At 38.1% G+C, this 23,989-nt stretch overlaps 1 protein-coding gene across 4 annotated transcripts in view; it reads left to right on the top strand.

The window, feature by feature from the left end:
- The window catches only part of ASIC5 (acid sensing ion channel subunit family member 5), a 50,446-nt gene that overhangs the window by 5,165 nt on the left and 21,292 nt on the right, over positions 1–23,989 (top strand). Inside the window, exons 1-2 of one of the 4 annotated variants that reach the window (XM_044226170.1) lie at positions 10,364–10,568; positions 18,570–18,876. In XM_044226170.1, coding sequence (XP_044082105.1) covers positions 18,575–18,876 — 302 coding nt within the window. In that variant the 5' untranslated portion in view covers positions 10,364–10,568; positions 18,570–18,574. Of the gene's footprint in view, positions 1–10,363; positions 10,569–10,630; positions 10,649–15,922; positions 16,008–18,569; positions 18,877–23,989 lie in introns of those variants that run through there. The other 3 variants (XM_044226171.1, XM_044226169.1, XM_044226172.1) reach the window with 3 other exon arrangements.

Here is a 23,989-nt window from a genome sequence, read left to right as displayed (position 1 = left end):
ACAAGTCCCAATATCATCACTTTGGAGGTTAGGATTTCAACATATGAATCTGGGGGAGACAGAATCAATTCCAGACACTATGCCCTTTCTATTCTGTTATGCTGTCAATAATGAAGTACCTTTGTGACCTAAATCAATCTATCTTGATATTTATCCAAACTGCTTGAAAAGTATAGCTATTCCAATGAACTAGAATAATAGCAAGTAGGAATAAGCAAGATGGTGGAGGAGGAGCAGGCTGAGATGACATCAGGTTGCAGGAGTTCAGATAGATAGTTATCAAACCATTCTGAACACCTACAAACTCAACAGAAGGTTGAAGAGAAGAAGAGCAGCAATTCTAGGAACAGAAAATCGACCACTTTCTGGAAGGTAGGACATGCGAAGAAGTGAACCTGAAGTGACAGGAAAATAGACTACAGGAGGAAGGGGCCGGCTTCCTGCAAGTGGTGGAGCAGCGGAGCACAAAATCAGGACATTTAGAAGTCTGCTCCACTGAGGGACGTCACTCCAGAGGCTAAGCAGTGGTGGAGCCCTCATGGGGACAGTATGGTCTCAGGACCCACAGGGTCACAGAAAGACCGGGGGTGTCTCAGTGTGGCAGAGCTGCCAGGTATCAGAGAGGAGAACCAACTACAGGGACTGAGCTAAGGAGTGAGCTCTCAGCTTGGGGTTACCTTAAACCATGATCCAAGCCACAGCTGGACCACTGCTCTTCAAGCAGGGCCCCCACAAGTGGCAGATCCAGAGAGACCCCACTCCTTCCTCCTCCAGGAGGAGCATCATGGGAGCACATGGCAGGAATCTGCTGGGTTTGGAGACTCCAAACAGTGTCATGCACCAGAGATAAAAATGCTTGTTCACAGGCCAGTTGAGCATGGAGTGCGCCGGAGACCAGGGGGATGGGAGAGACTGACTGCTTTTCTCTGAGGGTGCATTGAGGAATGGGGCCCTGAGCTCTCAGCTCCTCCAGGCCAGAGACTGGGAAGCCGACATTTCCATTCCCATAGATCAATGGAGAGGAATAGAGACCCCAGAAATGGGTTCTCAACTCTATGGTCAACTAATCTTTGACAAAGCAGGAAAGAATATCCAATGGAAAAGAGACAGTCTCTTCAACAAATGGTGTTGGGAAAACTGGACAGCCACATGCATAAGAATGAAACTGAACCATTTCCTTACACCACACACAAAGATAGACTCGAAATGGATGAAAGACCTTAATGTGAGACAGGAATCCACCAAAATCCTTAAGGAGAACACAGGCAGCAACCTTTTCAACCTCAACTACAGCAACTTCTTCCTAGAAACATTGTCAAAGGCAAGGGAAGCAAGGGCAAAAATGAACTATTGGGACTTCATAAAGATCAAAAGCTTTTGCACAGCAAGGGAAACAGTCAACAAAACCAAAAGACAACTGACAGAATGGGAGAAGATATTCACAAATGACATATTAGATGAAGGGCTAGTATCCTAAATCTATAAAGCACTTATCAAACTCAATACCCAAAGAATAAATAATCCAATCAAGAAATGGGCAGAGGACATGAACAAACATTTCTGCAAAGAAGACATGCAGATGGTCAACAGACACATGAAAAATTGCTCCACATTATTTTGCATCAGGGAAATACAAGTCAAAACCACAATGAGATACCACCTCGCACCAGTCCGAATGGCTAAAACTAACAAGTCAGGAAATGACAGATGTTGTCAAGGATGTGGAGAAAGGGTAACCCTCCTACACTGTTGGTGGGAATGCAAGCTGGTGCAACCACTCTGAAAACAGCATGGAAGTTTCTCAAAAAGTTGAAAATAGAGCTACCCTATGATCCAGCAATTGCACTACTGGGTATTTACGCTAAAGATACAAATGCAGTGATCCAAATGAGCATGTGCACCCAAATGTGTATAGCAGCAATGTCCACAATAGCCAAACTATGGAAAGAACCTAGATGCCCATCAACAGATGAATGGATAAAGAAGATGTGGTATATACACAGAATGCAATACTATGCAGCCATCAAAAGAAATGAAATCTTGCCATTTGCGATGACGTGGATGGAACTAGAGGGTATTATGCTGAGTGAAATAAGTCAATTAGAGAAAGATAATTATCTTTCTGATAATTATCAGAGATAATTATCTCTCTGATATGAGAAATTTGAGAGGTAGGGCAGGGGGTTGTGGGTGGTAGGGAAGGAAAAATGAAACAAGATGGGATCGGGAGGGAGACAAACCATAAGGGACTCTTAATCTCACAAATCAAATTATGGGTTGCTGGAGATGGGAGTTAAGAATAAGGTGGGTGGGTTATGGACATTGGGGAGGGTATGTGCTATGGTGAGTACTGCGAAATGTGTAAGCCTATACAGACCTGTACCCCTGGGACAAATAATACATTGTATGTTAATAAAAATAATTTAAGAAAAAAAATACTAAGTAGGAAAATCACAAAATGTTAAGAGGAAGGAATTCTTAAAAAACAAACAAAAATAATGGCAGCTCTAAACTTTTTTTTTGTCAAATTATCATTTTGACTTGAAAGAATTGTGGCTTGTTTCAAGCAAAAGTTTCCTGTCATTTCAGTCTAAAAAGGTTTTGTAGAACAGCCATGGACTCTAAAAAACACAGTAGTTGCCACCAACCAAAGATAGGTGTAATTTTTTTTTATATTTATTTATTTATTAGAGAATGTGAGGGAATGGAGAGATTGGGGAGAGAAAGTATCTTAAGCAGACTCCATGCCAAGCACGGAACCCAATGCGGGGCTCAATGCCAGGCTCTATCTCTCCACCCTGAGACCATTACCTGAGGCAAAACAAAAGTCAGATGCTTAACCACCTGAGCCATCCAGGAGCCCCTGGGGAAGATGTTATTTTACAGAAGAAGAAGAACCATTGCTCTCTTACTCATTGTTTGGGGTGGGGGGCAACTGCTGGCTATTTCATTGATTGTTAAATCCATTTCACACATCAATAGCAATTTCTCTGCAGCTCTGTAAAGACACTTGTGCCAACTGATACAAGCTTTCTTTTAGCTGCCTGCCTTGGTGTTTAGTCTGAGAAACACATTGTCCTGGGGAAGGTTGGCATTTGCATTGTATACACTGAATACTTGGGATTGTCATCCTAATTGAGGAAAACGTTTTCCTCCACTCTCTTCGGGTTTCTGGCTGTGTCTGAAAATTAAAATGACAGGCAGATTAATGAGAGAAAAGGGCACAAATGTTATTGAATTTGTACATGTAAATGGGAGCCTTCATTAGAGAATGAAGACTGAAACTACCAGTATGGGAGGCTTTTATACCTCAGAAAGAAAGAAAGAGAGAGAGAGAGACTGAGGAAGAAAAGAAGGAAGAAAGGAAGGAAGGAAAGAAGGAAGGAAGGAAGGGAGGGAGGGAGGGATGATGGAAGGGAAGGAGGAAGGAAGGGAGGAAGGGAGAAAGGGAGGAAAGGAAGAAAGAATGAAATGACAAGACAAAGGGGTTTGGACCAAAGGCTATATATGGTGAAATAACTAGTAGAGAGTTGAACAATTTGTTTGCAGATTATTCTGGTGCCTTCTCAAGGCTGGTAAGAGTCTATTTCCAGTAAAATGAGAATTTATTTCTTGTCTCTAAGCAGAAAAGAGGAAACCTTTTCTGCATTTACTGCACTTAATTGCCTTCAGCTTAAAATAACTTTTAAGACAAAGAAGTGTATTTTGAGGTGACATATTCTGGTTTCCTTCAGTAATGATTGCTTGTTCACTTTGGTTGTTCTTTGTATTTTTTTTAAATATTTTATTTATTCATTTGAAAGAGAGATCACAAGTAGGTAGAGAAACAGGCAGAGAGGGAGGGAAGCAGGCTTCTGGCTAAGCAGAGAGCCCAATGCAGGACTCAATCCCAGGACCCTGAGATCATGACTGGGCCAAAGGTAGATACTTAACCCACTGAGCCACCCAGGCGCCCCTGTTATTTGTATTTTTATCTAACTAGGTATTTAGTGCACACACACACATCCCAATCTTATTCACTTAGCAATTCTTTTGAAAACCCCATTCTCTCTTCAGGAGAGAGGATATATCAAATTAAAAGACCTCACGGAGAGAATAGGTCTTTGAATTTTTTTAATCAAACAGAAATATACATATCGTAACAACATATTAATACAAAAATGCACCAAGTCAAAAACGAAAAATTCACTGGAGGTCTACTTCCCAGAAATAACCAATCATTAACTTGAAACAATGGTTTTTATTTTTTTTTTTTTAAGATTTGATTTTTTTTTTTTTTTTTTTTTGAGAGGGAGACTGAGTGAGACAGAGTAAGCATGAGTTGGGGGGAGGAGCAGAGTGAGAGGGAGAAGCAGACTCCTCACTGCGCAAGGAATCCATGCACGGCTCGATCCCAGGATCTGAGCAGAAGACAGAGGCTTAACTGACTGAGCCGCCCAGGCTGAATCCCAATTGTCCTTAATATTATAATTTTAGGCAAAGCTTTCTTTACTTCTGTTGAAAAATAAAAGTATATTTACAAAAATGTCTATTACACAATTCTTGAACCTCAGCCAAGACACATTCATATCCTAAGCAAACTAGTATTTCTTGCTTAATGGATTATTCTCCCCATACTGAAAACCTCTGAAGACACTGATTCCCAAAGAAGATTTCTCCAGTGATAGCTGTTTCTTCTCCCTCAAGCCCTTGTACCATGAGGAGGGATAGAAATTCTACTCACTTGTTTTCAGACTTTTCTACTTTTCTCCCTAAAAATTCCATTACTCATCACTGTCTTTACTATGTGCTGACTCCTCCTTGCTTCTCTCTGATTTTACCTACCTGATTATTGTCTGTCATTCTCTTCAAAAGTTCTCCTTGTTCTTGGAATTTTCAATATATGTAAAGATTATCCTACCAAGAGCCTGGCCATTTAGTTCCCTGAACTCTCCTCCTCCCCTGAGGACCTTGAACTGCAGTGTCTCTCAGCCAGTCACTCCTGTACTAATCACTCAGACCCACATTGCCAGAGCAGGAGCCATTAGCCACCTGTGGTCCACCCTTGAAATGTGGCTGGTCCAGAGATGGGAGTGGAAAGCATACGGCAGATTGCAAAGACCAAGCACTAAAAGAAGAATGGAGGGTGCCTAGGTGGCTCAGTGGGTTAAGCCTCTGCCTTCGGCTCAGGTCATGATCTCAGGGTCCTGGGATCGAGTCCCACATCGGGCTCTCTGCTCAGTGGGGGTCCTGCTTCCCTTCCTCTCTGCCTGCTTCTCTGCCTACTTGTGATCTCTGTCAAATAAATAAATAAAATCTTTAAAAAAAAAAAAGAAGAATATAAAATGTCTCCTTCATATTTTTTAAGTTGATTATGAGTCAAAATAATACTCAATTTTGTTACATAAGATTTATTATTGAAATCAATTTCACCTGTTACAGCCCAGGAAAATTTGTACTTGCTGGTGCTAGTACTACATTACTGGACCCATTTTAAATTCTAACCATGAACCTCAACTGGGCTCTTTACATTGCCAGAAGTTGTATGATACCATCCCAGGACGTTCATTCTATTAATTTCCACAGCTTCCCCTCTCCCCAACTGCTATATCTATTGCCCATTGATGATTCTGATTTCATTTTCCCTGAAACATTTGGAACAATCAGCATAATTTCCATTTTAACTGTGTCATCACCTCCTAGCATGGACCACCAAATACTCTGTGTTCCAGCTCTTTTACCATAAATGAACTATCCGTACCAAACTCTCTACTTGTGTATTACATCATGGTCCACCCTGACGCAAGAGCTTTGCTTCAATTATGCCCTCTCTCTCCCATATATTTGCACTTTCACTCTTAAGTGCATCGTATCTATAAGCACGTGAACTTGCTGTTATATTTGAAACTTGTGAAAATTTTTATTGACCGCATTTTGCACATCAGCACTATTTTATTTTCCCCTTTAATAGTAAAACTCCTCCAGAGAGTTGTTTCTATGCACTGTCTCAAACTTCTGTTCTTGAATTCTCCTTTCAGCCACCGGAATACCCACCCATCACTTCTCTAACACAGCCACAGTGCCTAGCACCCCATGTCAAATTTCAGGCCTCATCTTGCTTGAACCATCAGCAGCATTTAACACCACTGATTACTCTTTCCCTGTGATTCACCTTCTTCATTCGGAGACAAGAATATCCCCTCTCTTGGTTTTCCTCCTGTCATATTCACTGGCCATTCCATATTATCTTCCCTTTTCCCATAGCTTTTAAAATTGAAGATCAGGGGTCAGTCCTTGGTCATCTCCTCTTCTCTAGTTATGCTCCCCAGCTTGGTGACTCACGCATTCTAATGATTCTAGATTCTAATCTAACTTTAAATACAACCCAGTTGTCACTGATTCTCAAATGCCTATCTCCAGACCAGACCTCCTTTCTGAACTCCAGACTCCTATCTCCAAATACCTATTGAACATCTCTACTTGGATAGCTAATAGACATTGCAAACTCAAAAGGTCCAGAACTGAGCTAATCTTACCCCGTTTACAAAATCAACTCTACAAAGAGTCTTCTGTATCTCATTTGATAGTAATTCCATTCTTCTGATTGCTCAGATCAAAATTCCTAGAGTCATCCTTGACTCCTATCTCTTTCTCACAACCCACATGTAAGCCACAACAAAATCCTCTTGGTTCTACCGTTGAAAAGAATCCAACAGTTTCCTGCAACCTCGTCCAGCACCCACTCCCTCATCCCACCCAACCACCATGCATGCATTATTCCCAATACCTGAAGCAAGAATAAATATAAATTGGATCATGTCATTCTTCAGATAAACCTACAGAAATTCTCCATTTTATGAAAATAAAAGATAAAACCTTCACAGTGGTCTACAAGCCCAGCATTATATGTCCTCTCATTACCCTTCCGACCCTCTCTCCTCTCTTTCTCTTACTACAGTCCACCTACTCTGGCCACTTTGCTCCCCATCAAAGGCAAGTAGCTTCTACCCAGGACCTTGGCTCTAGCTAGGCAGAATGCCTAGAATGTTCTTCTCCTCTCTAGTAATTCCTTAGTAGTCTTCAAGACTGTTCAAATTTGACCTCTCCAAGTATGTCTACCCTGCCTACCCCACTTTTTACAATAATTGACACCCCCTCCTCAAACTGACAACTCTTGATCTCTCTTGTCATGTTTTATTTCTTTTTTTTTTTTCCATAGCACATTTCCTATTCCATCTTGTTAGGTAACTTACTGGTAATTAGGTTTATTGTCATCTCTACTAAACTAGAGGCTCCACAAAAACAGGGGTATTTGTTTTGCTCATTGGTGAATCCTCCACAGTTGGAAGCAATATTGGGCCATACTAGTTATTTTATCTTTGTTGAATGAAGATAAATATCCCTGGGAGTTCAATGCTAAACCCAAGTACAATGTAAAAATATTTTTCATTATTCTTGATTTACAGAAAATGTTACAAAGAATTTGGCCTTAGACTATGACACAGATGTTCATGAATTTTCTTGCCATTGCAATAACATTTATTTTGAAAAACCCTTCTCTATCTATTCTGGCATTCAACTTGGTTGTCACATTTTTTTTTTTTTTTGTCTTTGTCATAGAGCTGCACAAAGGTTTCATCCCACATACCACCTCAGCGGTCACCTTTGAAAGACATAGCTGAACTAGGCTTTATCATCAGGCTTAAAATCCTTGTATTTGCCAAGGAACCACACAGCTTTTTATAAATTCTCACTTAAAATTCATCTGATTTCTCTTCAGCCTATGTGCTAAGATAGCTATTACAAATCACCACAAATGTGATCGCTTAAAACAACAGAAATTTATTATCTCACAGTTCTCTAGAAGTTTTAAATCAAAGCATTGTGAGGAACATATTCCCATTGAAGCTTCCAGGGGAGAATCCTTCCTTGCCTCCTCTAGCTTCTGGTGGCTCCTGGAGTCCCTTGGCTTGTGAGCATGTCATTGCAATCTCTGCCTCTGTCTTCACATGGCTTCTTCTGTGTATGTCTCTGTGTCTACCTCTTCTTCTCTTCACTCTATAAAGACACAGAATATTCAGGGCACCTGGGTGGCTCAGTGGGTTAAGCCTCTGCCTTCAGCTCAGGTCATGGTCTCAGGGTCCTGGGGTTGGAGGCCCGCATCGGGCTCTCTGCTCAGCGGGGAGCCTGCTTCCCCCTCTCTGTCTGCCTGCTGCTCTGCCTACTTGTGCTCTCTCCATCTCTGTCAAATAAATAAATAAAATCTTTTTAAAAAATTAAAAAATTTAAAAAAAATTTTTAAAAGACACCAAATATTGGATTTAGAGTCCCCCTTAAATATAGAATGATTTCATGTTGAGATCTTTATCAAATAACATCTACAAAAACTCCATTTCCAAATTAAGGTCCATTGAGTTTCCAAGTGAACAAGAATTTGAAAGGAAACTATCCCACTGTAGTGTACAAATCCAGATGGTTAAAATTTTTGTAATCATTTATATTTTATTATTCATAATGATTTGTGCCTCTTGAATGTTCAACTTTTAAATTTTGCCATCTTTGAGTTGTGTTTTTGTTTTCCTTTGCTTTCTTTTTTGTAAGATACACTCTGCACACAACTTATAACTTTTTTTTAGAATAGTCCTCAAAGGTATAGAAACAATGACAAATAAATATTTTTGTTCTAAGTAGTTGGAAGCAAATTCATTTCTCTCAAATGTTCTGTTGCACAAAAAGATAAGCAAATAGAGTAAAAAAAAAAAAACAAAGGAAAAGAAAGAAAGGAAAAAAAACCCATAAAATTGCTGCTAGAATGTTTGTATAATTTGACCCTGTCCAGATTACCTTGACCCATGTGTTGTATGGACACAGAATTTTGCAACTTCCTGGCCCTACCAGTTAAGCATTAGTGGAGTCCTTCCCCTTACCTCAACCAATAGGAAAATTTTCAATACTGTGAAGAAAACCACAGAGGTGTATAAACAGAGGCTGTTTCACTGACGGTCTGCTGCAGTGGAGTGACCAACAGAAACCTCCCACAGACTGAGCCAATAGTAGACCACGGCAGAGGAATTGAGTAAGAAACCCACAAGCAGATTCTCAAAAGCCTTTCATTTTCAGAAAAGCTGCCAGCTAAGGATGGGCTGGGTTTTTTTTTTTTTTTTAAGATTTTATTTATTTATTTGACAGACAGAGATCACAAGTAGGCAGAGAGGCAGGCAGAGAGAGAGGGAGAGACAGGCTCCCTGCTGAATAGAGAGCCTGATGCAGGGCTTGATCCCAGGACCCTGGGATCATGAACTGAGCCGAAAGCATAGGCTTTAACCCACTGAGCCACCCAGGTGCCCCAGGGATGGGCTTTTTAAATACATGGATAATTAGAATAGATCCATGGTACATTTAATACATGTCTGTTAATGATAATATCATAGATATGTAACATTTTATTGTGTATATTACTTCTGCATAAATTATAAAGTGGTTCCTTCCTATATTTGAAGATCTAGGGTGAACATTTCATTCAATCAATATATGAAAACATACATCAGAAGAATTCTGTTTAGAGAACAATTTCAACATCTTATTAGACAGCACCCAGGTAACCAGAAATATTAAAGAAATACATAATATGCTTTCACGGTTGTTTTGATCCAAGAAGTTTGGTTTCTAATATATCTTCTAGAAAACTATAAAATAAATAAGGCATAAGCAAATCGTTGAATTATTTAAAAGGAAATCCATAAGTTAGCATATCTATATGTTGGCTTACTTATACTTTTCCTAACAACCCAAATAACTGAGAGCTGAGATGACCATGAATCCTACCTCTTCTTCTACAACTATTGATTTTATTGCCTTTAATTGATTAATCTGAGCCTAGAACATCACAAGTTTGTCTTATCAATTTGACAGTGTTTTTCTTCTAAAACATATTTGAGTTACTAGCTTTTAATTGAAGATTATAGAAAATGAGACAGCAGTAAGCACAGTAAAGTTTAGTTAGTCCTTCCAGAAAAGGTGCCAATTTAAAGAATCCCTTCAATGAGTAAACCACAGGACTATGATTTCATGTAGAGAACAATAAAACAATCCATTGGTTAAAAAAGAAGCAGGGAAATCAGAAACAAATACTCTTTTTTCCAGAAGAATGCCAACAAAAATGCAAAAATAATGCCAGGAAGAGGATATCATCATTTCAGAAACACCAGAGCAATAATTAATTCAGACAAGAGTTGTTGATTTATTTTAAAACTCATTCCATGACAAGTTGGGAACAAGACATCCTAACCTTAGAAAATCGCTCCCAGGATTACTCATTAATTATAAAAGGGAACAAGTACATTTACAAAGGACAAATCTGACAGACAGCAGCTTAACCAAGAGATCAACTGTGCGGCCACCAGTAAAGGAGAAACTGAGATCACGTGCTTCTTGATGCGCTACTTTGTGAAGAACACACATCACGTTTGTGGCTCTCCAGTGGCCGTTCATTATTTGACCTGAATCTGATCAAGAAGAAAAAACTATACAAGCAAGGAGTGAGAGGAGTTCCACAAAATACCTGACACCGATTCTTCAAAAATAGCCATGTAAGAAGAAGACAAAATAAACTAATGCCTATGGAGGTGCCTGAGTGGCTCAGTGGGTTAAGCCTCTGCCTTCAGCTCGGGTCAGTATCTCAGAACCCTGTATCCAGCTCTTTGCTCAGCAGGGAGACTTCTTCCCTCTCTCTCTGCCTGCTTCTCTGCCTACTTGTTAACTCTCTCTGTGTCAAATAAATAAATAAAATCTTAAAAAAAAAGGAAATTTTAAAAAACTGATGTCTAGGAAACTGTTCTGGATTACAGGCAACTAAATAGACATGACAACTGAATGCAACCCATGATCCTTGATAGGATTTTGGATTGGGAAAGTAAAACGTTATAAATTAAATATCTTCTGTTTGGAGAAGCAGTTGGAAACTCTGAGAATGGAGTGCATAATGAGTAATGGTGCTATATCAGAGTAAATCTTCCTGAATGAGATTTCTAGATCGTATTGCTGAAGGAGGATTGTTCTTTTTCCCCCTAACAGATAAAGAGGATGATGCATTTAGAAGTGAAGATAAAGCAGATGTTGGAAAATGTTAACAATTATTGAATTCTAGTAAAGAGTATTTAGGTATCCATCGTACAATTCTTGCAACTTTAGTATAAGTTTGCACTTTTATTTTTTATTCTTTAAAAAAAAATTTAATTTATTTGAGAGAGAGAAAGAGAGAGAGAGAGGGGAGGGAGGGGGACAGAGAGAGAATGACAAAGAATCCAAGTGGACTCCACACTGATCGAGAAGCCCAATGGTGTCTCGACGTGGGGCTCCATCTCTCAAGCCTGAGATCACGACCTCAGCAGATACTAAGAGTGGGATGCTTAACCACCAGGACCCCAGTTTGCACTTTTAAAAATAAAAGGTTGGAAAAAATTACACTAATTTTCTAATGTTAATGTGTGTCATGAGGAAAGTACGAGGCTGGGAAAACTTTCTATACCTTCACAATATTTATTGACTGCTTCCTACTTGCCAGGCATTTTTCCAAAGTTGGATAGATCAGCAAACCAAATAGACAAGGAGCCCTGCTTTTCTGGAACTTCTGTTCTCTTTCCTCATGTCTGAGCTGCCTTCTCTGTTAGTTACATGGGTGAGGGCGGGGGTGGCAATAGGGTTAGACTTGGTGATGTCTATCGTGAGGTCCCTTTCTACACTAAATGCTGTCTTTTAAGATGCATGGATTTATTTGTGTTGAATAGATGGGATATGGTGGCTAATTTTTTTTTCCACTTCGTGTTTTAGAAAAGATTATAGTGCATTGAATACACAAACACTAACTCACAACACTTACACACAAGATGTAACAGAAAAATAGCCATATCACTTCTGCTTTTTGTATTATTATCAACCAAAGCAAGACACCATCCGAGTATTTATTGAAAATATGCTAAGTTGTAGGTACGCTTTGGTTTTTCTTCCCAAAGTTATTAAGAAAAAATATCTATTTCTAATAAAAGAAAAAGTATTCTTCACCTTCTCTTCCTTTGCAGATCCTGTATTCTTTTTCAAATCTGTCTAAATATAAAAAGAAAAAAAATGCATCACTATTAATGGTTATGCACAGTCCTAAACAAAATGTAAAGTACAGATTCTTTTAATTTTTAATTTTTAAAATTTCTTTTCAGTGTACCAGAATTCATTGTTTATGCACCACACCCAGTGCTCCATGCAACACGTGCTCTCTGTAATACCCAGCACCAGGCTCACCCAACCTCCCACCCCCCACCCTTTCAAAACCATCAGATTGTTTTTCAGAGTCCATAGTCTCTCATGGTTCATCTCCCCCTCCAATTTTCCCCAACTCACTTCTCTCCATCTCCCCAAGTCGTCCGTGTTATTTCTTATCCTTCACAAATAAGTGAAATCATATGATAATTGACTCTCTCTGCTTGACTTATTTCACTCAGCATAATCTCTTCCAGTCCCATCCATATTGATACAAAAGTTAGGTATTCATCCTTTCTGATGGAGGCATAATACTCCATAGTGTATATGGACCACATCTTCCTTATCCATTCGTCCATTGAAGGGCATCTGGGTTCTTTCCATGGTTTGGTGACCATGGCCATTGCTGCTATGAACATTGGGGTACAGATGGCCCTTCTTTTCACTACATCTGTATCTTTGGGGTATATACCCAGTAGTGCAATTGCAGGGTCATAGGGAAGTTCTATTTTTAATTTCTTAAGGAATCTCCACATTGTTTTCCAAAGTGGCTATACCAACTTGCATTCCCACCAACAGTGTAAGAGGGTTCCACTTTCTCCACAGCCTCTCTAACACACGTTGTTTACTGTCTTGTTAATTTTGGCCATTCTAGCTGGTGTAAGTGGTATCTCAATGTGGTTTTGATTTGAATCTCCCTGATGGCTACTGATGATAAACATTTTTTCATATGTCTGATAGTCATTTGTATGTCTTCATTGGAGAAGTGTCTGTTCATGTCTTCTGCCCATTTTTTGACATGATTATCTGTTTTGTGTGTGTTGAGTTTGAGAAGTTCTTTATAGATCCTGGATATGAGCCTTTTGTCTGTACTGTCATTCGTGAATATCTTCTCCCATTCTGTGAGGTGCCTCTTTGTTTTGTTGACTGTTTCCTTTGCTGTGCAGAAGCGAAGACCCAAAAATTCATTTTCGCTTTTGTTTCCTTTGCTTTTGGAGACATATCTTGAAAGAAGTTGCTGTAGCGGATATCAAAGAGGTTACTGCCTATGTTATCCTCTATGATCCTGATGGATTCCTGCCTCACATTGAGGTCTTTTATCTATTTTGGGTTTATCTTTGTGTATGGTGTAAGAGAATGGTCTTCTACATATAGCTGTCCAATTTTCCCAACACCATTTATTAAAGGGACTGTCTTTTTTCCACTGTATATAAAATACAGAGTTTTAATTCAAAGCTAAATTTAAAAGCAGTAGCCAAATATGATTTTAAAATAACTTTAGATATATGCCAGTTCAATAGGATCAACATTTTTATGAAAAACACGTGAATTTTTTTAAAAGTAGAATTTATAGGAAATATTTGAAAAGGACACATTTGTGTGTTTATATAATTGATACTGAGCCAGAATATACTTCTCTAGACATTGAATAAAATTCTTAACGTGATTTACGTTCCAGCTTCAAATTCAGGGTGAGATGAGATGTTTTGTGTTTTTTTTTCCCCCTCCTCTCCATTCTCTTTAATCGCACTTTTTGCATTTATCAGTAATCACGAGTGACTTTTCTGCCATTGACGCTACTTGTGCTATTACAGTTCAGAACTCTCTAGATCCTCACTGCATTTGGTCTGCCATTTAATGTCCCACCTTTGTGTGTGTACATGCTGTGGGGTGGTGTCAGAAGGGATCTGAAAATCTATCTTTTACCAAATGTACTCGTTAGGCAAATCAAGTGCAAGAAGCCGAGAAAGTAGAAGGAAGGAAAGTGGGAGCAGCTGTATTTTTAATGAGAGCCCTCAGAGACTTAAGCAAATTCAGGTGAGGCAGAAGAAATAAGGGATAACTGTGGAAAGGATCCTTGGCTTCGATTTCAATCAAACAAGGAAGAACAGGGCAGATGAGTGGGTGATTTTCTCATTAAACAGAGAAGATGGAATTTGTTTACCAGAAATGCTAATAGAGTGGGGGAGATGGTGTCATAATTGCAAGCTGAAGAGAGAAGGAAAAAAGAAAGCAGCAGTGAAGAGTTCATCTTAAACTGGAGAAGAGATGAAGATCAGCGCCTGATGATGAGTGCAAGCAGGAGCAAATACTTTCATCTTTTTTTTTTTTAAATTAATTAATTATTTTCATAATGTTATGTTAGTCACCATACAGTGCTTCATTAGTTTTTGATGTAATGTTCCATGCTTCATTGTTTGCGTACAACACCCAGTGCTCCATGCAATCCATGCCCTGCTTAATACCCACCACTGGGCTAACACATCCCCCCACCTCCCACCCCTCTGAAACGATCATTTCTCAGTATCCAGAGTCTCTCATGGTTCACCTCTCCCTCTGATTCCCCCACTCTTCTTTATTCCCTTCCTTCTCCTAATGTCCTCCATGTTATTCCTTATGTTCCATGTGTAAGTGAAACCATATAATAATTTCTCTGCTTGACTTAGTCCTACCAGTCTATTCACTTCTTGAATCAGCTAATGACTCTGCCCGGTGTGGTGCATAAACAATGAATTCTGAAAGACTGAAAAACAAAAAAACTAAATTAAATTAAATTTTTTAAAAATCTGAAACAGTGGATAACTGAAAATTAGGCCTACTTAGCACGCTAATCTTTATCTGGTTCATTTAAGAGCTCCCCAGCAGCTCTGGAAAGATGGTTAAGAGGAAGAAACGAGTCAGAATGGGAAAGGAAAGGTCATTAGGTAAGTCAGCTGTTATTCCTCTCAGGAATAGCCAAATTTTAAAGCACTCTAGCTGAGGTTGTAATGTAATCCCAAAGAAGAGCTCTTTCACAGAGAAATCTATGCCTCACGAGACTGACCCTCTTCCTGAAATCTTTAATTTGTTGGGGAAGTCACTCCAGGACTTTCATTTACATCCCTTGAAATTTTTTAGTTTGCTTCCATATAACACTAGGTTTAACTTATAGTACTGAGTTTCCAATGTGTATAAAATATATCTAATCATGTTAATGGTCAGTGTTGTAAAACACTATGGCAACTCTGAAAGGCTCCCAGAGACACATGCAGTTCCTCCGTTGTGTCAACAGGTGGTGCCATTCATTATACACAATCGTGTATTTTCCAGTTTATTTTTTAAAATAACAAATTCTAGTAATTTCTCAAAAATGTTAATATGAACAAATAATTTGACTTTGTGTTTTATTGAATTTGTATGCTTCTGGAAAATCATTACTTCTGGAGGAGAGATTTTCTAATGTCTTATTTTGTCATTTTCACTGATTACTATTTCTGTTTAAAACAGCTTCATTTGTATACAAAGTAACTTCAACCAGAAAAAGGCATCTTTACCCCCCAAATTTCATTTCAACTGCATTTTGAGTCAGAGTGGTATAAATAGAGAGAGAGAGAGATAAAAGCAAAGGCAATTCTCATCCAGGTGCATCACTAGGCAGTTCAGGGGTGGTTCTAAAACCGCAGATTTCTGTCAGGATCCTCTCTTCCATTCTGAGAAAACGATTTACAAATTATATTTTTTGGTTTCACCCTGAGATGGCTTCTCAACAGTCCATAAATACCCATAGCCGGTTCTGCCAGCATTTTTGGTTTGCAGATTATGCGTTTAATGAGACAAAACATAGCAACACAAACATTTAAATTGCCCCCATGTTTTACAACCTCAAGTGCTGTATTTTATATAAAGGCCACAAAATGTATATGGTTATTGGTGAAAATTGGATATACCCCAAGGACTCTGCATGCTGAACTTGAGAATGGAGCAGATTGGGAAACCAAAAGCATCTGCTGAGAAAGGTGGGTAAGGAGTCAACTCCGCAGAGCAGTTAACATGTTCATTCCTATAGGCTGGACATTAGCCAAGGGAAAGGGGGATTTTTTTTTTTTTTTTCATTTGGGAAGCCTGATTTCCAATATTACTTGGATATGAGTAACACACTTTTTGTTGTATAGGAAAGAAGCAACTTGTATGAGGAAGTCAAGCAAAAATAGTTTTAAAATATTGATATGTGCTAGAATCTATTTTTTGGTTTTATTTTGTTCAGGTTTTTTTTGTGTGTGCTTTTGAGGTTTTGGGGGGGTTCTATTTCTCATGTGCCTACAAGTTTTATTTTTAAAATACAGCAAAACGTTTTGATGTTCCTCAAAATGCTTCTCTAAAGATCAGTGTTCAAAGCAATTATGCCACTTGGCATAATTACATAGTGTTTACTTCAGTCAGGAAAGTAAGACGTTTTTTTGCTTTGCCTGCCTGCAAAGCCGTTTATTAAACCAATTTTAACCTTCCTCATGGTAATATTTCACCTTGTATCATTCATGTACAATAATAATTACTTATAAAACTCTTTTAAAACCTTAGCAAATGATTAAGAATATGCCAGTAAAACCAAAGCAATTGTAAAGGAGTAGATCTATATTAAACAAGCTGATTTTCAATAGATAAGCCTGAAACATATTTTTCAAGGTAATTCTTGCAAACAGCAATACTTTAGTTGGCCAGTTACTGGTCACTAGATTACTCTTCCCCTTCTAACAGCTTTGGGCTCTATACTAGGAAGGGTACCAGATGCCCAGAGGCTTTGTCCTTCTGTAGGTAAGTCCTTCATGTTTGTAACTAATGACTAAGTAATACACAAAATAACATTGTTAAATTTATTTTGCTAGGTAATAATAATAACTACAGCTTCTCTTATATTTCCAGTTTTGCCCAGGGACAGTGTCTGTTACTTCATACGTACATTACCTAATTCAATATTAAAAACAACAGAATGTGGGAATATTACAAAATTCTCTTCTAAACTTGAGCTAATCAGATGAATACAAAATTTCCTGCTAAGTGTATAGTCTGTAAAATAATCATAATATAATTTGTATTTCTGTCCTAACACTCTGCAAATGAAATGGAGTCCCTTAGAAAACATTTATAGGTATCTTTTATATATCATGACATAAGCTCAGCTAATTGACGGGACCTATGAAGAATTAAATCATGATTTAACGATAAGCCACACTTGAAACCTTTTAGAAATAAATTGATGCTGATCAAATGACAGAAATAATGCTTCTTGAAGCAAAAAATATATAAAAGTCAATTCACTTAATTATGGCATTTGTGAGGTCTTTAAAAACTCAATGTTTAAAGTCCCTTACTATTTTGCCACTTGCTGAGTCACTACTAAATTAGCAGAATAACAAAAATAGCTAAGAAAAATTGGGTACTTAGCATGGTTCAGATGATGTGCAAAGCCAGCCTCAAGTATTATCTTATTTAATACTCACAACAAACTCATGAAGCAAATACTGTTCTCCCATCTGATGGAAGAGGAGCCATGTATTAGAAAGATTAAGGAACTTGGCACAGTGTAGACCAGGAACCTGGTATTTCTGTTTCAAAAACCATCTCATTTTCTGAGCTGTTTACAGCCTTCTTTCAGTAAAAACTTCTCCATGTCTTCTAGAGAAAATAAAAACAAGTGAAACCAACAGAAAATTCAGAATATGTTATATATTACCAGGTAAAAATATGGTCTACCTTTATCAGTCCTTATCAATCAATATAAATAAACATGAGTTAATTGATTATTGATAGTTTGGAAAAAATTCACTTTCTCAAGAGTCTGAAGATAGACTGCTTCACTGATGACACAACTTTAAATATTCCGGACTAAATTAGCCAGCTGAAGCAAAATAGACATGTTTTGAAGCCTATGGAGCTACAGAAGATCAGCCTCACAATACATTACTGTAGGACCCAAATTAATTGAAGGTCAGGTTGCCTTTTAACCCCACTTATTACCCTTTAACCCCACTTATTAGCTTCGTTGTGTTCGTGACATCTAAGGGACCTTGTGATTCTTCAACAAGAAACTGTATTTTATTTGTTCATTTATTTATTTTTAACATTTTATTTGTTTATTTGAGAGAAAGCGCACACTCACGGGTCACTCAAGTGGCAGGGGAGAGGCAGAGAGAGAGAGAGAAGCAGACTCCCTGCTGAACAGGGACCCACCCCCCACCCCCCAACTGAATTCCAGGTCTCTGGGATCTTGACCTGAGCTGATGGCAGACTTCAGGTCTGTTTCTCAGGTGCCCCAAGAAATTGTATTTCAAAAATGAGAACTAATTTTTTGAAGATTATGAGTTGCAAGCCACCCATTCGATCAGACCCATGCTATCAATTCTTCTACTTCCTGATGCCTAAAGAAACCATGTAATCCCAAGGTGGATTTTGAATATTGATGTATTCCAACCTAAAAAGGGTAACCTGTTTGAACTTCTTAGAGTTGTGTTTCTCACAGATAGCATTAAGGATTTCTGACTCATTACTTTTGTTTGGTTCAATATTTTGGTAAACTTAAGGACTCATGGAAAAGATAAAGCTATGCCTTTCAAAGAAACCGCTGCCCTCTCCCACTGATCGAAAGAAGTTTGACCATGACTTTGCCATCTCCACTTCCTTTCACGGGGTGCACAACATCGTTCGCAACCAGAGCAAAATTCGCAAGCTGATCTGGTTGGTGGTAGTCTTGGGCTCAGTCTCACTTGTTGTATGGCAGATCTACAGTCGCTTGGTCAACTACTTCACATGGCCCACCACGACGTCGATAGAGGTTCAGTATGTCGAAAAGATTGACTTCCCAGCTGTGACGTTTTGCAATTTAAACAGGTAAAAATTCTTCTTTAAGTAGTAATAAGTCTCTACAACATTGCTCATATAACCTTTCTTGTGTCACTGACAATAGAGTTTTATCATGTGATAGTTAATGTACCTAAACCCATCAACTTCTTAAATTATACCTAAAAACCCAAATATAGAAGGGTAAAGAAGCTTATTTGGTTTCTTCTTTCTTTTATTCTGTCTTTCTTTCTGTAATTATTTACTAGACATCACACCAAACCCTGTGGCTAGATCAATGTAAAAGTCTGGATCTTTGCACTTAAAGAGTTTGTTAATTAGCAAAAAAGGAGAGAAGCATATATAGTCCCAATGCAACATGTATGATCGTTGCTCTGAAAGCACATGGGACAGGCTGTGTCCAGGGTGTCATGGAAGTCCGAGTATCAAGGATGCCCTAGACATGTGCTTAATAACAGTTTCTAGGTGGAGATGAGGAAGAACCTGAAGAGAGAACCATGGTACAAAAGTAATTTGGAGACAGGAAATGTTCCAGTGCATTTGTGATTAGACCCTTAATATAACAAAGGCAGACCAGCTTCACAGACCTGGGACCTGTGCAGTCTCACAGGGCCCTGAGCTCAGGGCACTTGGTGTAATGCTCTGCTATTCTTGAATCCTTAACTACAACTCCCTCCAGAAAATAGCAATTCAACAACTACACTACATCTCCTGTAGGAGCGTAGCCGTTCCCCTTGAGCCCTTTTAGAGATAACCCTATATTTGCCTATGGATGAGGCTGAAAGGTCACATGTAGGATTTTTTTGGGGGGGGGGTGGTGATTTCCTAGAACCACCCCTGATCAATCTTCTGAGCTTCAACTTTTGTATGTATAAATTATAACTATATAATATTATCTACACATGCTTGCTGTTACATTAGATGAGATAATATATACACCATTTTGTCTCAATCCTGGGATCTTCCTCGGACAGGTGTTCCATATGTATTGGATATTATAGCACATTTGTGTGACTGCTAGATAGGTGTCAAGATGTGTATCAAGGTCCCAAAGAGTAAAAGCAAATCAACGCCCCCCCAGAGATTTTTAATACTATTGCCTATGTTAAATGGTCTGTGTTCTAATACAAGCAAAGATTAGTGGAAGAGATCTGTTATAAAAAAACGTATATACTATTTTGAGAATGGTAGTATGAGAAATTTCACAGATCTTCTCTTTAAAGAAACAATCATCATTGGTAAATATTTTTTTGTTTGTTTGAAAAAGCAATCATTAAGGGGTAAATCTTCAAAATATCAAGAACTCTTATACCTCAAAGCAAACAAACAAAAATACCCATAAAACTTAATGACCCAAATTTAAAAATGTACTAAGGATTAAAATAGACATTTCTTCAGAAAAGATACACAAATGGCCAGCAGGTATATGAAAAAAAATTCTCAATGTCACTAAACATTAGAGAAATGCAAACAAACACCACAATTAGATACCACCTGTCAGGATGGCTATTATTAAAATGGACAAACAAATAAAAAGCAAACAAACAAAAACCAAAATCAACAACAAAAAACAAAGACAGCAAGTGTGGGTGAGGATGTGAAGAAACTGTAATATCCATACACTGTTAGTGGGAATGCACAAGGGAGCACCCACTGTGGAAAACAGTGCAAAGGCTTCTCAAAGAATTGAAAATAGATTTACTGTATAATCCAACAATTTCATGTCTAAGTATACATCCAAAAGAATTTATAACAAGATATCACAGAGATACTAACATTCCCATACTGATTGCAATAGTATCCATAATACCTAAAATGTGGAAACAAACTAAATGCCCATTGATAGATAAGCAGATAAACAAAAATGTGTTATGTGCATACACTGATACATTATTTAGCCTTAAAGAAGAAGGAAGTTCTGCGATGAGAAACAGCGTGGATACACCTTGAGGACACTATGCTAAATAAAATCAGCCAGTCACAGAAGGGCAAATACTACATGATTCCACTTTTGTGATGTATCTGAAATAATCAAATTCATAGAACTAAAGAGTAGAATGGTGGTTGCCAAGGACTGAGGGAAAGGGAACAGAAATGGGGAGTTAGAAATCATTATGCATTAAGTTTATATGACTGTACAAGATGAAGAAGCTTTAGAGACCTGCTGGGCAACATTGTACCTATAATCAACAATACTGTTTTTTACACTTAAATTGTTAAGAGAGTAGATTTCATGTTGAGTGTTCCTACCACATGAAAGAAAGAAAGTTGTTGTTGGTTTTTTTTTTTTTTTTAAATTACATAAAAAGCTTCTGCACAGCAAAGGAAACAGTCAACAAAACAAAAAGGCAACCCACAGAATGGGAGAAGATATTCACAGATGACACTACAGACAAAGGACTGATACCCAAGATCTATAAAGAACTCCTCAAACTCAACACTCAAAAAATAGATAATCACGTAAAAAAAATGGGCAGAAGACATGAATGGACACTTCTCCACAGAAGACATACAAATGGCTACTAGACACATGAAAAAAATGTTCATTCATCAAAACACATTGAGATAACCACCTTACACCAGTTAGAATGGCAAAAATTAACAAGCCAATAAACAACATGTATTGGAGAGGATGTGGAGAGAGGGGAACCCTCTTATGCTGTTGATGGGAATGCAAGTTGGTGCAGCCGCTTTGGAAAACAGTGTTGAGATTCCTTAAGAAATTAAAAACAGAGCTACCCTATGACCCTGCAATTACATGACTGGGTACTTACCCCCAAAGATATAGATGTAGTGAAAAGAAGGGCAACCTGTACCCCAATGTTCACAGCAGCAATGGCCACAGTCACCAAATAGTGGAAAGAGCCAAGAGGCCCTACTATAGCTTTTCTCAATTCAGAAAGTCCTAGCAAGGGCTCAAACACCTTGTGTCTAATGCCAAGCTTCACTCTAATCAGAAATATGTGCATGACAAAGCAAGAAAAATTTAAGGAGCCTTGATTAATTCTTAGAGTCTTTTCTGAAGTAAGGTACAATTTAATTGTGTATGGGTCTATTAGAAGCCCTGAGTTTAACAGACACCAGAATGCATTATTATAGGCTAGGATTTGGTGGGTGACAGGTAAAAAGTCTTTCATAAATGGGAAAAGCACAATTGTAAAGGCAGTCTCTTTTTGAACCTTATGTGAAAGTTGAAGATCTGGAAATTTATTCCCTTATAATTGTCTGTGCACGCGTATCCTCAGGTCTATACACATCCCAATTTGAAGACCATTATTTTAATCTGCATTGCCTCCGATTCACATGAGAGAAAGTAAGGTGTACCGTTGCAGTTTCCTTAAAGTTACTAGTTAGGGACTGAAAAAGATGTCTGCTGTTCGCTCCTAATGTCTGTACTCTTGCTAAACTAACTTATTAGCAGGAATCAATACCTGAGTTGAGGAAATTTTGCCAAGAGATCTCAGATTATTAGGAAGGATTTAATTCTTTTTAATTTTATTTATTCATTTGACAGAGAGAGACACAGAGAGAGGGGGAACACAAGCAGGGGGAGTAGGAGAGGGAGAAGCAGGATTCCCACTGAGCAGGGAGCCTAGTGAAGGCCTCAGTCATAGACCCTGGGATCATGACCTGAGCCAAAGGCAGACGCCCAACAACTGAGCCACCCAGGTGCCCAGGAAGGGTTTACTTTTTACCATGGGTACCAGGGGCCAGTGCAATGTATATGACAGCCTAGAGTAAATATTTTTTGTAAAATTCCCCTCCTTTATATAACAAAATTATTTTCCGTTATAATATGAAATTAAACATACAGCAATAATGGCCTATATGTATTTGTTCTAAATTTTTAATTAGGTAAATATAGTATAAAAATAGGAAAGAAATAATTCACTGATAATTTTTAACATTAATGTATTTTTGAGATAAAAAGGAAGACCTTTATTTTGGATCTGTTAGTGTGATGAATAATTTTAGCACTGTAGCTTCCATTTTTCAGCCTTTTGCAAATTTGTCAATGGTTTCATCAAAATTGCCTTCTTTATATATTCTTGTTCAATATTCAACACAGCTGGACTTGTTGGTATTGTTTCATTCACGTTTGACTGAAAAATACTTATGAATTTTAAGCCTGAAAATTACCACAAAACAATGACTTGAACTCATCAGGATACATTTGCCAGAGATTTATAAAAATCACACCTCACAATACATTCCAGGAATTTCAAGACTGCTTTTGAGTTTTGTTCCTGTGGGACCTATTCTAGTGATTCTCAGATGTTCCTGTGTCAAACATGTTCACTAAACTATCTTCAGCATAAAATTAATCACAGATTTCCATTATATTATATTTGGGGGAAAAAAACACACCTCTGAAATTTGTTTTCTTCTACTAAAGACAGAAATAAAATAAATAAAAAATAAAACCAGAAATAATGATGGGATAGCGTGAATACGGATGTTATTTGAGCTATTGTACTAGAATGAATAACTTGAGTTCTGTTTATCTTCACAGTAGTCACTGTGCTTCTTTGTTTATTCCAAACCTAATGCTTAAATATGAGGTAAGGGATTTGAAAGGTTTTATTTATTTATCTGACAAAGAGATAAAGAGAGCACAAGTAGGAGAGTGGCAGGCAGAGGGAGAAGGAGAAGCAGGCTCCCTGCTGAGCAGGGACTCCTATGTGGGGCTCAATTCCAGGCGGGAACATGAGCTGAGCTGAAGGCAGCTGCTTAACTGACTGAGCCACACAGGGGCCCCAGGGATTTTAAATAAAAGATAAAATCATGACTCTTATACAAAAATGAAATGGGCACATGTCAAAGATTTTATTTTCACAGAGTACTATAAGATACTTAAATTTTCTTGTAGGAGAATCCAAACAGCAGACATTCTTCACTATTTTTCCTCTCCATCAAATGATCTGCAAAATATATATTTCTTGCTAACACATGCTAGACTTAGATCAGTTTTGGAAGGATCCAATGAAGGTCTGAGTCAAGCATCAATTTGGACATCAGATGAAATGTATGCATTTGGGTCACAAAATCTGGGGATGTGTAGTGAGAGGCGTTAGCACATGCATTCATTAACTGGCTATCAATTATTAACTTATTGAAACAAAACAACACATTCTTATTACTA

This window comes from Neovison vison, chromosome 11 (assembly GCF_020171115.1).
Source record: "Neovison vison isolate M4711 chromosome 11, ASM_NN_V1, whole genome shotgun sequence".
Lineage (NCBI taxonomy): Eukaryota > Metazoa > Chordata > Mammalia > Carnivora > Mustelidae > Neogale > Neogale vison.
The sequence above is the reverse complement of the archived record's forward strand: the minus strand, read 5'-3'. Positions and strand labels throughout refer to the sequence as shown.